Below are 15,122 nucleotides of genomic sequence, written 5' to 3'. Positions count from 1 at the left end.
TATGAAGGGCAGAGGGATCAGCAAATCAATGCCATTTAACTCATTTAATAGTTCCCATTATCACTGTTAGTAAAAGTAAACATCAGTTGTTTCTAAATGTCTCATTTTGTACACTGCCTACTCCAGTACTTGCTATACTGCTCAGAACCCTTGCTCCTGAAGGCATAGGATTACATCAGCTTCTCAGTTGTCATTTTCTTCTCCCCTCAAAGCAGGCTTTAAAAATGGAAACTTTAAACAAGCTCACTCAAAGTCTTCACAAGCCAGGAGAAAAACAAACCCACTGTTTTTTTCTTAATACCATGACTTTCAGAAAATCCCCTGGGTGTTTTTGTTTTCTGGGTTTAATTATAGAAGTCAGAAATACTGGAACAGCGGCTGTGTCAATGACCAAACTTCTGAGTCAAATTAACAAGCAGTGAATTATTCACAACAGATGTTGCTCTGCATAAACAGAAATGTAGGGAGCAATAAAATACCTACAAGGAGATGATCAGAATGGGATGGATCACTACAAGCTTCAGGAAGCCAGAAGGCAAGGGCAGAAGCGATGTCTCTGGGTCTCCCGCTTCCAGAGCTGCTGATTAAAAGCAGCAGGAAGCAAGGTGCTCCTCCACTGGGGCAGGTCTGCTGAGAAGGTCTGGAGGCAGCTCAAACCCTCAGAGACTGACATCAAACTGCTGCTGGACTACGGCCTTCAGTGGCCTGAGTAAACTAAGGTCATATATGGAGACAACCAGGTTGATGGGAACTATTCCTGCTTTAAGTTCTGCCTCCTCTGAACTTATTTGTCATCCTGCTCTGAATCCTCCTTCCTGTAACGAGCTATTTATATTTACCAAGTGTTCCTAACACACCTGTAGAGTACCTCAGAGAAACTTGGTAGTAATTCTGCTTTCTTACATACCTTCTTAGTTTTAATTCACACTTCAGATTTTGTCGTTATCAGCTCAGGGATATGACAGGACTGTGTGAACTCAGATATATCAATGTGCACATTGATATAAAGTGCACAACTGATGAAGAGGGAGATGTAATTCAGATGCGTTTTTATTTGGCTGGCTTCATTATAACCCTGACCACCATAGTACCACAGTTTTGCAAACACCTTGCACACTGTGCTTACTCATCCTAAGAAATAATATGGAAAAACAATGGGATTGTAAGTACTGTGAAAGGGAAAAGGACTTACAACAGTGGATGCCCTGTCCCCAGTGACCCCACATAGGTGCAGAGCATCTCATGATATTCTTCCCCATGATGCTTCTCCATCACATTACTTGAAAACCTACATGGGAAAAGGTGCAAAATCAGGCTATTCTGGCATGGAGTGAAGGGGCCATGGCTGGCTCTCACTGGGATACAGGCACTAATCCTGGTCTTGTTCCTCTGTTCAAACAACAAATTAATTGGCAGATGCACCTCACTGAGGATGTTGATGACATACCTTACAGACATGGCCAGCCAAAAAGGTCATGTTTTGAACCTGTAAATTACTCACACGTTTTACATTTTAAATAAACCTGTAGATTTATTGTACAATAGTACAGCATGTGTCTTTTTAACCAAAAGCTCAGCATCACACAACACTTTAATCTTCCATTTAAACATACACAGTCCTACAACACAGCTCAGTTCAGCTAGGAAGGCTACATAACTCATTGAAGTCCTGGCTACGCTGTTCTGAAGGATGTATACCTACAGCAAGAACAGTGGCAGTGGTTCTGGTGTTGTAACAGTTAATTACTTTAACCTGTTCTCAGCACAGTAATGGCAAGCAGCTATCTAAAGCAAAACATAGAGATCATTTACGGGATACTACATTTAATTGCCAATGCACAACACAGTAGAGGATCCCACACGTAACACAGGTAAGGGTTGGAGATGCACCATGACCTCAGTTTGATGTAACATCTGCACTAGCTATGCCACACAACCCACCACAGGAAGACTGGATGCAAGACCGGCATTGCACCACATAGTAATATTGTTTGGATTGAAATTGTAAGGTTTGGAAGGGGCAGAGCAGGGTGTTCTGTACAAATATACACTTGCCATATTATGTTAGTTTACAGGTCAGAAACACTCCTGTAGCCAGTTGCCCCCATGCCCACAGTCTCTTTAGTTAATTTTCATACTGCTTGCTTGAGTTTTGCCTGGTTCTGTTGAAAACGGTATCATCACTTCCAAACACGGGTCATGCTGTGTGTCTTAACCTTTCAGATGATCAGGGACCACACGGCTGAGTTGGTGTAACTGGGCATCCTTTATCCATGCACGTGCTTGTGCCCATGTCACTGCAGGCTGTTACCAAGACATGCACAGGTAAATTCTTGGTTTGCCACACAGGCTCCTCCTCACACTGGAGATTCTAAGGTCATCACTGGATGATGACGTACAGCACATGAAGTTCTCCTGAAGTCTGGAATTCAACAACTAACACCTAAATGATCTACAGGTTACATGGTAAATTCTTGATAAGAAAGTATATTTGTTTTTATTGCTGTTCAATTTATCAATGTGTGGTATTGTAATATTGTAATATGTAATCTTATTGTAAAGGAGCAACTATGTTTTTTATTAAAGAATATCAAATTCTCAAAAAGTATTTTTAGTAGATTTTTAAATACCCAAATGAGGTAAATTTGGATCCCACTCCTGGACATGTGATTTTTCACTTAAGGCGGGAAGCATGATATTGAATTGTTTCAGTGGTTCTGAACAGTACTGCACTTCTACAACATCAATGAAAATAACGTGCTCATCAAAACACACAGTGATACTAAAGAAACAGAGGAAGGAAATCTGTATCAAACATCTGATCCGGAATTAAAACAGGCCAGCAATAGTGTCTAAGCTTTCAAACAGATGAGATGCTTAGCTGATATCAAGTAGCAAACCTGCAGCAGCTTCAGAAGAATTATACCAGACGTGCACCCACTACAGTTCATGTGTATTCTCTGACTCCACAATCTTCACTCAGACAAAATACTAAAGCAAGCTAATTCAAGTGTACTAAAAAATTAAAATGGGTGGGGAGGTATCTTTTTAATCAAAGTTGCTTTATTTGGTAAAATTTCACCACTGATAAAATTTTCAATTCTCTCCATTGCTTTTGGATTTAGATAAGACTAACCAACAGAAGAGACAAAGTTGGAAACAAAACTGTTCTTGGCTTGTGAGACTAAATGCATGTCCTCCGTAATTCCTGGTACATTGTCTAAACTTTGTGTAAAGCTTTGGTAGCTTTCAGTGAGCATATGAACTTCTGGCTGATTATCTAGACACCACTGATACATATAAAGATTATTGAAAAAGCAGTTTTCTAATTTAAATAGACCTCGCCTGAAATTCTATTTTTCTTGCTGTAAACCAAACACAAGCAGCATATTAACATAGTACACAAACTTTTCTTCTTCGTCCATTCAAAATTTTTAACTTGGTTAATAAGTAATGAGAAATAATTAAAACCTGATCTTGAAATGTCATTAACAGCTTAAGGAATAAAGCTCTTTTATTTCCTGAATTCATTTCATGCCATCTTCAATAAAAGAGCTTATGCAGATTCTTTCTGTGTATTAAAATGAAGTCAGAAGCTTATGTTTCTTATGTATTTAAATAGCCCCAACACCAGAAACATACAAAATATTATCATGTATTTTAATCCTTGTAAAACATCATTACACTACCACACTTATTATAAATCTTTTCAATAACATTCATTATGGAACTCAGTAAGAGCACTGTCTACTACTATGCACTGTCAAATATTTCTGGCAGTATTGGGAATTGACTACAGCATTTTTATTTATTTATTTTTAAACCAAGATTAAACCTACATATTCTGAACTTGTACATAATAAACAACAGATTGTACTTCCATATAGGCTGCAGACACATTCACTCATTTTGTTCTGATTTGTATATAAGAGTAGATTTTCTATAACAATATGAAAGAAAATTAATAACTTCTGTATCTACCTAGGAGTTTAGTAGTTATTTTTATTCATATTAATCAAAAGATGACTGGAAAAAAAAAGTTAATTATTGTGAAGTGCACAAAATCTAAAATATAGGGACTTTCCACAGTACAATATACTAAATCAACACATAACAGATTCAAGGCTGTAAAGCCAAAATCTTCATTTAAAAATTTAGTGTTTCTGACATCATCTTCCACCATTCCATCAACTCTTCTTTCTCCTCTTCTTTTCTTTCAGATAACGACTCCAGTTCAAAATCAACCTGAGTAAGAGAAACAAACAATAACCTCAGTAAGAGACAGAGAGAGAAATAAGTTGATGTTTTGAAGAGTTATTTATTGAAAACTGTTGTTTAATATAGCCATGGGCCTTACGGAGGTACTTCCTATTTCAGGCTATTACAAAGTCTCTTGAGGCTGATTTAAATATGTGCAACGCTTGCATATCAGTACAATAAACTTATCTAAAACTGCATATAGATGTATAACAAAATTTCCAAAAGAAAACAGGTATCTGACCAGTCCTTGACTTGTCTAAAAACTTGTCTAAAAAAATATGGGCCAAGGAAACTAAAAATTGAATAGTAGTCAGGCACATAAATCTTCTAGCATATAATACTGTGTCTCATGAGCATTCTGCTGTCTAACACCTAACAGTGCAGACTCCCAGCATATCAAAACATGTATTCTATTTTATGCCATCAAGAAAATCCAGGGAGCTTTTCTGACATATGGCTCACTAGTGTAGATATGATGTACATCTTCCTGTATGATACACACTACAGAAATAAGCATCTATTTTAATTTTTATGAGAGGAATCTACACTTATACAGAGGATGAAATAAAAACGCTTCTGAACTCTCAAACAGAGCTAAGTCTTACTCGCCATACATGCTGGGTATCTATATGAAGCACAGCTCCATCATTATCTTTCTGAGTTGCTTTCCAAATTCTTTTCTTTAGCTCACTAATTGAGCTGAACATCATTTTTAACCTATGCAGGTAGTCACTACAAACTGGACTACAAACACCAAGTCTCACTGAAAACCTCAACATCTCTTGCTCTTTATGCCACAAAATTTAGAGCCATACTGATCAGATTCTATCTGATCTGCTAGCCATGCATCCACTAATAAGAAACATACACATATTTCAGTATTATCCTTCTCTGTGTCAGCTTGTTTTAAACAAGACTGTAAGGAAACAAATTGAGTTTAAAATGAGACTACTCTCAGTGGCTTACACAGCATGTACTAGAAAAGCAGATTTCCAGACTGTCTTCTAAAATAGCATATATCAGTAATACTCTGAAAAATAACCTCCTGGTTACACAAATACCATGAAGGGGAAAAAGAGAGAGTTTTTCTTTTTTTGCCATAATGGATGTTAAACTGATGTACACATGAGCACTTACCATGACAGCAGGGCTAAAGGGCACAGCTACTTTTTTAGTTATTGCTAAATAACCTGGCGCCGAGGCTGTAAGTTTGTAATTTCCAGGCACAAGCAGTCTCCAATAATCACCATCCTTGGCTGTGGAGAAGAAGAAAAAAATAAAACCATATAAATACGTATAAAACTAGTTATGCAGCCAAGTAAAAGGGACTGTCTAGCTTGTCAGCATCTTTTGTGTTCCTGTCAGCCCTCTTCTTTTGGCTGTCTGAAAGAATTTTTCTGTAAAGGCTGTACAAATATATCACCACAGACTTTCTTCTTTTCAGGTAATCAAAACAAGCATTTTAACTCTGACATTGTGCTGTAGCCCCCACAAAAGATTTTGCCTTCTGAAGTGGAAGGCTCTCCAGCACGCTGAAGAAAAGGACAAGAGCCTTGCTTAGAAGGACTCCACCAATGCACAGCCAATTTCAAGCATCTGAGTTTGCCTGCAATGCAGCATGGTTTTTTGATGTCTCTCGATATTCTGGAAATCCAAATGTAAATAATTTTTATTCTCCCCAATTTCAAACAAACAAGACTACTTTTCTTAAGTTATATTGCAGAGATAGCTACATGTATAAATGCTCATTTCCTGGATTATCCCACGTGTCACCCCTGAAAGTATCAGTATGTACAGGTTTCAGTATCCAGGCTGTGTCTAGGGATTTTTTCCTTCCATTTAACTGAAAAAAGAAATGAAAGCTTGAGTCACTGAGGTCAAAGAAGGGCTCCTGCTGCACTGACTGTTACTTCAGACAATCTTTCTCTGCCACAGAATAAAAATGCATAATCTTGTTCTCTGAAATGACCCTCTACCATTTCCACAAAGAATCTGATCCTCTCTGCACAAGGAGTGGCAAATCATCTGATTTGTCTCAGGCTAATATTGCAAATGTCTCCACACAGAACTTCAAAAAGCATGACAAATTATTACAAAGTCCAGTTAGCAGTGCTATTCAAAGCACTTGTCCATGCTTGCGGTAATATTATTTAAATGTCTGCAATTTGCATGGTCAAAAAATGTTAGTAGTGAAGCCAGTTGTCCACAGACTTTTTTCTTTATGAAACAAAAGGAAAAGTAAACACTGCTGCAAATCAACGATAATGATCTATTCTACTTCCTGGCAATGAAACAAAGATGAATTTTAAGTCATGAACAAAGGAGCAGGAGAAAGAGGGGAAAAAAAAAGAAGAAGAAGAAGAAAAAGATGATGATCTGTCCTTCATTTCAAATGTGCTAAAATTTACATACTTATTTTCCTCACTGTTTTGACAGTATGCAACTTCCAGGCATATACAGACACAATAATGTAAACTTCCAGGCATATACAGACACAATAATGCAAATGTACACTACAATACCTTTCTGTACCATAGAAGTGTGAGTATTCTGTGTATCACTCTCTTATACTGCAAAGTATCTCTGCAAAGCTTATTCCCTGAAAATTTATTTCCAGCCTTTATACCTTTTGCTTTCCTATATGTAGTGAGACGGTAGTTAATGTTATAAGAGACTCTTCTGTTTGGCAGAAATGCTGCCCAATTTGCAGGTGATGTGAGAACACAATCAAAGCCAACTGAGGGTCTACCTGTCCTGTATCATTGTGTTTTTCACCTCTGTAAGAGTACAATGAGACGTATCATTGGCAAAATTATCATATTGTAAAATGCCAATGCTTTATGCATGATCTTATTATTGTTTTTCTAATTAGTATCTTGTAAAAACAACAACAACAAAATGCCATTTAGTATAAGAAAGCATGGTCCATAGGGAAGTCTGCAAGTTGGCACTGTGCAAACTACCTTCAACTCTTTCATAGAATAAAGCACAGTAACACCCAAGAGGTGACATAATTTTCTATAAACACCAACATGACATTTGTCTCTCTTAGAACTGCCCTTCTAGAAAGAAAAAATCACATAACAGCAGACAGAATTTACCTTCTCAGGACAAATTTATGTAAATTGAAAATCTTTCAAGAATTTACATATGAAAAGGTATGATCACATCGTAATATAAGTTTTATACTGCAATTTAGGCTTTCAACTCAAAACAGCACTGCCAACAGAACTTTAAATTCTGGCACATTTGTGAAACACTGCTTGCACCACAAATCAATAGAAAAACCAAGCATGAATAACCAAGAGCCATCAGAACCAATCCATGCTGGAGATCCATTAACTCCCAACAACCGGTCTTCAGCTCCTTTGAGAGCAAGCAGCTGGAGGAATATTCATGAAATCCTGCAGATAACAAGCTTCTTGAGGCACAATATGTTTTTCTAGCTTCAAAATTTTGGTACGTTAAGGCATCAGCTAAATAAGATCTGAAATGGCCCTAGTTTGTGAAGCAAAGGATATAGCAGTACTCACCTGATGTAATGTCATGGCTTATCCCCTCCACAGAAATTGTAGCATTTGCTATTGGATTGCCCTGAAGATCTTTAACAAACCCCTTCACTCCTCGATGAATCTAAAATAATTAAATAAAACCACATGAGAAATTATTTAACAATTCTTAAGAAAAGGTATTTTCATCAGTGAAATATACTGATACATGTATATCTAAGGATGCATGCTATGGATCCCAGTTGGTCTATATGGTCTACATGTTGGCAACTATCAAGGATAATTATTAGTAAGTATAGATATAATATTAATATTGATAATATATACTATAGAATTTTCTATATATAATAATTATTAAACATCATAATGGCACAAACAGTGATGAGGTAAAAAAATCAGTTCATATACTAATTTCTCTGCATTATGCAAACATTTCTCAGAAACACGGAGCAAATCATAATTCACATAAATACTATTTTGAAAGTATTTGTCATGGAAAATTAGTAAATGTTCTGAAAAGTTTTGAAAAACAGTCTGAAATTACTTCTTTTTTGTTTTTAAGGTTTCATCAGCTGTAAGAATTTAGGGCCCATAATGGACACAACAGTGTAAAAGTCACACATTAACAAAGTTAAAAGCGGGCACTTGGACTTGCGTGAGCAATCCAGGACCTTCAGTGAGATGCCTGAGCTCTCTGCATTGAGCACCCAAAGCTCCCAGGTCTTTGAGCTGGGATCACTTGGAGCCACAGCACTCCCCGTGTGGCCTGCAAGAGAGAGGCCATGGTGGGTCATGTCCTACTTCCTTCTTGCCCCGTGAGCAGCATTCTCCTGGCTGCAGCAGGGCTGAGCTTTTGGGATCTCCATCTTAAAACCTTCTCTGTTCAGTTTTTAAAAACTGAACCAGGTTCCCTGCTTTCTTTAAAATCAAAGGAGGAATAGCAGTGGCCCTAATGTTTAAGGTAAGACGACCTGAGAGCAGGGACCAAAGTTTACAAGAAGTTTCACTTCTTACTCTGCCCAGTAAACATCAGAGTTATCTAACCCATCTGTTCCCAGCATATATACAACTAAAGCACTGATTTGACTGCAGTGTGTAGGGAGACAATCCTGCTGGTATTCCTGTAGCTTAGTCTGAAAGCAGACCGAGCTCCTCAGAGGTGAGCACCTTTCCACAGAGAAGCTTTCAATTCTGAGCAGAATGGGAAGTTTTGAATTTGTGCAGATAGGAATCTTACTGAGGGCCTGGAAATTAAGCAGGGAAGTGCGGGGAAGAATCAAAGATTTGCTTTGATTCTGTGGCATTTGAGAAGATTTCTGTCTCACACATTTTTATTTTTTTGTTGTCTGAGATTGTGATGTTCTCCTTTAAGAAGCTCTGTGATGTATTCAGCTGCTATAATTTAGTTCACCAGATTCCTCCAGTTTACACTGTGGCAGAAGCCTGACACATATCAGCTAAGAAAAGCATAAAGTACGTAGTTGCAATGTCCTCAGCAGTCACTGGGGAGCTGGAGCATGGGGCTGGATCTCTTACCATGTATGAGTTAAAAAACAATGCCAGATAGACCATCTGAGCTTTGCGGATAATGCCAGCAGCTCCACAGGAGAAAAGGAAGTTGGCAAATGAATCTCTTACATGTTAGTAATTTTGAAAATGCAGTGACACCATAGTTTTCCATGACTCAGAAAAAATTAACCCATACACTAAGGGTCTCAACAATGTCTAGATAGCTGATATACAGATCCCATAATACATGTAAATTCCAGTGCAGATAAAGCTTGTTCTTCACCCTAAATACAACTTCCAGAACTTTTCAACTCAAACATTTCAAATAGTCAAATGTTTCAAATTTCTGGCTAACTAAAACATTTCTGCATAAATAAATTTTATGCATATTTTATGCATAAAAATATTTTAGGCAATTTTATGCATAAATTTATAAAATTTCATAAAGAAATTACTGTGTTACTTGACCAGCTCTGGTAAAAAAATGTGTTTCTGATTTCACAGTCCTAGGTGTGTAGCCATTAATGAAGCCAGATATATTTGCAGTCTCTATCTATAATATCTGGATTACAGACATTTGAAACTGCCACAGGGTTTGGAATCTTCTTTTCGGTTCAGCCTGTTTGCATTGGCATGTAATCCTTTTAAAAAAAAAACAAAAAAAAAAGGACAAAAAACTCACACAGAGATCTATTTCAGGAGTCTTAACTTGTAACAACCCATTTAGCACAAGGTTATCTAAACTCATAACAGTGCTTTAAAATTCTAACCAGACTCTATCATTTTTAATTGAATCACTCACTTTAATCACAGGAAAAGCGCTTCACTCAGTGTCAGCAGCTCATGTAATCACAGAGCAGATGAGTATCTACAAAACTGGGATTACAGATGTCCCCTGGCCTTACACTGAACTGCCAGGCAGTTATAGCCCAGCCTCATCATCTAGACTCCCTGTATATCCAGACTGATTCCTAGCTTATGTTCTGTACACAGTTATCTGCAGAGGGCAATTCATCTTCTGTCAGTGTACACATCAGTGCTGGTGGGATGAATTATACTCTGGAGATGTGTATTTCTCTTCATTAAGAAGGCCAACATGCACCATTTAAGTTAGATATCTGTAACAGATGAAGTAAGGTGGGATGACTCCATACTATACATCTTTTTTTTTCCTCTCTTCTTCCACGTGTTTAGAAAGATCACAAAGGATTTATTTACAGAGACATGTAAGAACTATGGAGTACCAATCAGAATAATATAAACTTTAGAATTAGATATGCACACAGGACAAAGTTCAGAAGTTTCACATACAATAACTAGAGTTTTCCCATCCTCTTTTTTGTTACCTGCTCGATGTAATTAATGAGAGAGTTCTTGTTGTCCTCCCAGTAGCCCTTCAGAGTTTCTTCAGGTGGGAATTTTTCACAGCTAAGCTCCACTGTGATTTCAAAGCAGTTGCTGCTGAGGTAATTGAAATCCTGCATTCCTGCAATGCCAGGAAAGAGAGTTAGTGGTGGATTTTGCTTTGTTCCAAAGTAAATAAATACCAAATATTTATGATTTCCCACAAAGAAAAAAAAAGGCAAACATCCCATTATTTTTTTCTGTAGATAGGAATATTTCCCACCCACTCAAAGCCTCTGCAAAAGAAATACTAGGTAGCTTTCGATGCAATAAGAGAAACCCCATTATTAATGCAACTTTAATCATATGAATTTAAAAATATATACAGTATATATAAAAATATATATGTCTAGGCATAAAACCTTGGCGGGAATGACACACTCTTTTGCACTTCTGAGGCACTCCTCTGGCTACATGGGAATATTGCCTATTGCGAATCAGTCAACAGAAAACCAAGACAATTTTCTAAGTGGATCAAGCAGCTGGAGTGGGAATGTGGCTGTCCCCAGGAGGGTTACAAATACATTCCTTGCAGAAGCTGCTACAGATGACACTTGCCCTCCCAGTCTAGGTATCTAGCAAAATCACTGGGCTCACAAATGGAAGGCTGAAAATAAAAAAGCTACCAAGCATTTTGAGCATTCCCATGGAGGTCACCAAAGGATTTAAAAGCAGCTACTTTGTTTAGCTCTGTGTTGCCCCATTCAAGTTAAGTATGAGACCTAATGTAGGCTCCTTACCAAAGTACTGGCACTGTGCTCAGCAATGCCCAGAGACCTGATGTCATACCCAAAAGAGAACACTGAAGGCAGCAAACAGATTGAGTCAGGTGGGAATTTGCCAACACATATGGGTGAAGAGTCTGTTTTCTGCCAACCAGGCACGTAGACTCCTAACTACCAAGAGGAGCAGGGACTGTTCAGACCCCCTAAAGCTTTTTATTTCTAAACTTTTTTAGATGGCTGAAATATTAGGACAAATGGTGCTCCAGGAAGGGCTGGCTCTGATGTCCCACCACACACAATGCAAGATGGACCATTCACCAGCACACAGCAAGAGAGCAAGAGAGTCATGAGCAAAATCCTGACAGCAGTGCTGACTGCCAGGCATATGTTCCAGACACCAGATAATGTTGTTTTTCTTGATTCTTGCCTTTCTTCTACAAGAAACCATGAAGAGAAGAACTGGGAGCCAAAGGGCATGATGTAATTTACTGTGATGCCAACAGCTCCGGACCATTGCTGCTCCAGTTCTCAGGAAGTTTCTCCCTCTTCTCTCCTAAAGCAAGGTGATACCAGGGACACCCTACTTCCTCAAGGACAGCAGAAATATAGTTTCAAGTTTTGTGAAAAGTAGCTGAATCTGTTATTACTGCCCTATTCCTCCTTGTCACACACATGGCATGTGTCACATGCACGCACATCACCACACTCCCAAAGCCTCTCATTTTAACAAAGGACAGCAAAACTTATTTTCCTACACTTTAGCAGAAGCCACCCTGAAGATCAGAAAGGCTTAACAGACCTCAGATATAACTGAGATTCACACCCTTCTTTGCTGACCACAAGTATTATTTTTCTTTGCAACTGAGCAACACAAACACTCCTCTCTTGCACTGTTCTGAAGGACTACAGTTTCCCACATTAGTACTTATGTAAATAAGCACAGAATACAGGACAAAAAAACATTTATTCAGCTTTTACAAAAGGAACTCCAACCTTTGAAAAGAAAGTGGAGTGCAGGGGTATGCCCCTTGCATCCAGACATCAGAATTGCCTAGACTTTGAATTACAAACTACAACACTAAGCTAGGACCACTTCCACACATCAGAAGACAGTAACTTCTAGCAGGACACGATGAAGCCTTGTGCAGAATGTGGAGAATATGTGCCTCCTACATGCTTCTATAAAATCCTAAAGAAATGTTCTTTAACATTGCTTCCAAATCTGGTAACATGAAGGGTAACTGAAGTTAAGAATGAATGGAGTGCCAAGAGTGATTTAAGAGCATCTGAAGATAAAAAGACATTTAAACAATAGTCTACAAACATTGCAGTGGAAGCTGCTTTGAAATTATATTTCTGTAACGACATAAAGATCTGATTAGACTCAGGTGATACTCTACGACAGAACAAGCAGAACACACGTATGACTACCAGAACACACATATGGCCAGCTAGTACTTCATCGCTAGCTCTTCTCTTTTATATTTCCAAGAAGATATTCCACACAAAAGGTAAATTAAAAAAAAAAACATTATTGTTGTTGAAAAGTTATGCACTCAACAACTATGAAAATGCCAAAATTAAAGCTGCCTGTGCAAATTTAATTTGGCTTTCTTGTGCATAAGTGAAATCATTAATTACATGCTGACAGGGAGAAGACCAGTGTTAAAAATAGCACAGATTTTATGTATAGGCTTGTTTTTGCCTGGGGTCCAATGGCTTAAAAGGGCCTTTCCTAAACACAGAAAAAATCACTTCTTTGCTTTTGCTTGCTGTGCTCTGAAAAACCTACAGTGATCACCTAATTACAGATGACAACTAATGCAAAACAAGTGTAACAGGTATCATGGTCTCAGATTTAGCACAAAGATGCCATTGTGGGGGCTGACTGCCTCTGTGCTCCTGCTCCACAGAAGAAAGTAATTACTATGCAGCAAATAGTTAGAAAAACCTCACAGAAAAGTGTATCAAGAGACAAAACAAGTGTCAAATATTCCTATACTTCATCTGCTCTCTCCACACGAAAACTTCAAAGCCTGAAAGGAGAATTGCCACCTTGCCTGTGGCTGACAAGTCCTGAGATTTTCAAGAGGGTAAGGACAAAACAAACGCAACGGAGAGTACATCCTTACTTCGAGTTTGAGGCAAGGCTGCTACCAGATGCTTCTGCCAGTGAACATCCAGTCTTCCTACTGAAAGAACCCAGATACTCAGGAAAAATACATGCAAAAAAAAACTATACTCATACCAATGTATCATCTCTGCATACATATGAAGACCCAGGCCCACCAAGCAGTGCTGCCTTTCACCTGTGGGAGAAGGGCAGGGGCAAAGAAATGGATGCAGCACAACCGGGACCACCATAACAAGCATTATAGGCCAACATTGACATTAGTAACCTGTTAGAAAGAAAAATCAGCCCTTCATAGGTCAGAGTTCTTGGTGTGATGAGGTACTATCAAAGAAAGTATCTGGGAGACCACAGCCTCTCTCACTTAGCTCTTCCATTCCCCACTTTCTTCTTTTCCCTTTCCTTGCTAATGCTCTGCTAAAGCCATGCTTTCCTTTTGACACCAAACACAACTCCAGTACCACTCTCACCTAATTTCTACCTCTATTCTCTGTCACATTGCTTCAGTTCTTTCTTTACAGAGCTATGTCAAGTCACATTTTATTTTGCCTCCATTCAGTCCACAGAGATCATACAGGGATGCCACCAAACATGCTCACAGGCCCCAGAACAAGCCCACAGCAACCCAAAGGTGCAAAGGCAGGGAAGAGCCACCTTAGCTCAGGACCAGAGCAGACACTGAATAGACAAGGTCTCCAGAGAGTTTCCTCTTGATAAATTCTAACCTCTAGCAAGGATATATAATGGAACTCTTTTCCTACAGCAATACACATAGCTATTCAACAGCTTACTCCACTAACTTTGAGTGTGTTATCATATGGATAGCAAAATGTCAGCTAGCTTTCCAGAATAAAGCTTCCAAGAAAATCTTAACTTGAACTAAGCAATGTTTAGTTATCTTCGTTAGCCCTAAGACATAGAAACAAGAGAATTGTTTTCATTATTTTTTGTTGTTGTTTTTATTATTATTATTATTATTTCTTAAGTTGGCCTGTGGCATGAAGGTTTCGGTCAACAGTTACAGCTTGCCAGCTGGTTTTTACACTTGAAGGAAAAAACAACAGCAACAAAATCAATTCATGCTGTATGGTCCACGGTCTATTGTCACCTTTCCATTTTTTATTACCTACACCACCAGGATTAGAACTAGGATTCCTCTCTACTAATTTCTGTACAAATATATGAGAAAAAGAAAGGACTCCCTTGGGGAATTTCCAGTCTAACTTAAAGTAAGATCCAAAAAGAAGACATAATTCAAGCTTTCCAACATTTCTTTTTTTCATTGGAAAAAAAATGCCTTTGGCATGTGTAGTTTAGTCAGAATAAAAGCATTTCATCAAAACAATGGATAACATTTTCCTAAGGAAAAAAGCTAAAAGTTAAACATGTCCACATTTTTACAGTTAGTATTTAATACTTTTGGACTGAATTGAAACAAATTTTAATAGTTGAACCTTTTAATATTTTGTTCACATTCAGCTCTCTTTTTTGCAATTATGCAAAAACCATTTTGTAAAGGATACTTTAATGGTTCCAAATCAAAGTCTGTGGAAAGCTTCACACAAAGGAAAACTCTTGCTTTTC

At 38.0% G+C, this 15,122-nt stretch overlaps 1 protein-coding gene across 1 annotated transcript in view; it reads right to left on the bottom strand.

Annotated features, from left to right (window-relative positions):
• Nucleotides 1-1,504: 1,504 nt before the first annotated feature.
• CPE (carboxypeptidase E) overlaps nucleotides 1,505-15,122 on the bottom strand; it is a 57,794-nt gene continuing 44,176 nt past the window's right edge. The window contains exons 6-9 of the mRNA XM_068681170.1: nucleotides 10,625-10,764; nucleotides 7,794-7,893; nucleotides 5,398-5,516; nucleotides 1,505-4,245 (exon numbers count right to left, since the gene is read on the bottom strand). Of these exons, the coding sequence (XP_068537271.1) occupies nucleotides 4,147-4,245; nucleotides 5,398-5,516; nucleotides 7,794-7,893; nucleotides 10,625-10,764 (458 nt within the window). The 3' untranslated portion in view covers nucleotides 1,505-4,146. The remainder of the gene's footprint in view (nucleotides 4,246-5,397; nucleotides 5,517-7,793; nucleotides 7,894-10,624; nucleotides 10,765-15,122) is intronic.

This window comes from Anas acuta, chromosome 4, assembly GCF_963932015.1.
Source record: "Anas acuta chromosome 4, bAnaAcu1.1, whole genome shotgun sequence".
Classification (NCBI taxonomy): domain Eukaryota; kingdom Metazoa; phylum Chordata; class Aves; order Anseriformes; family Anatidae; genus Anas; species Anas acuta.
This window is presented reverse-complemented; position numbering and strand designations above follow the sequence as displayed.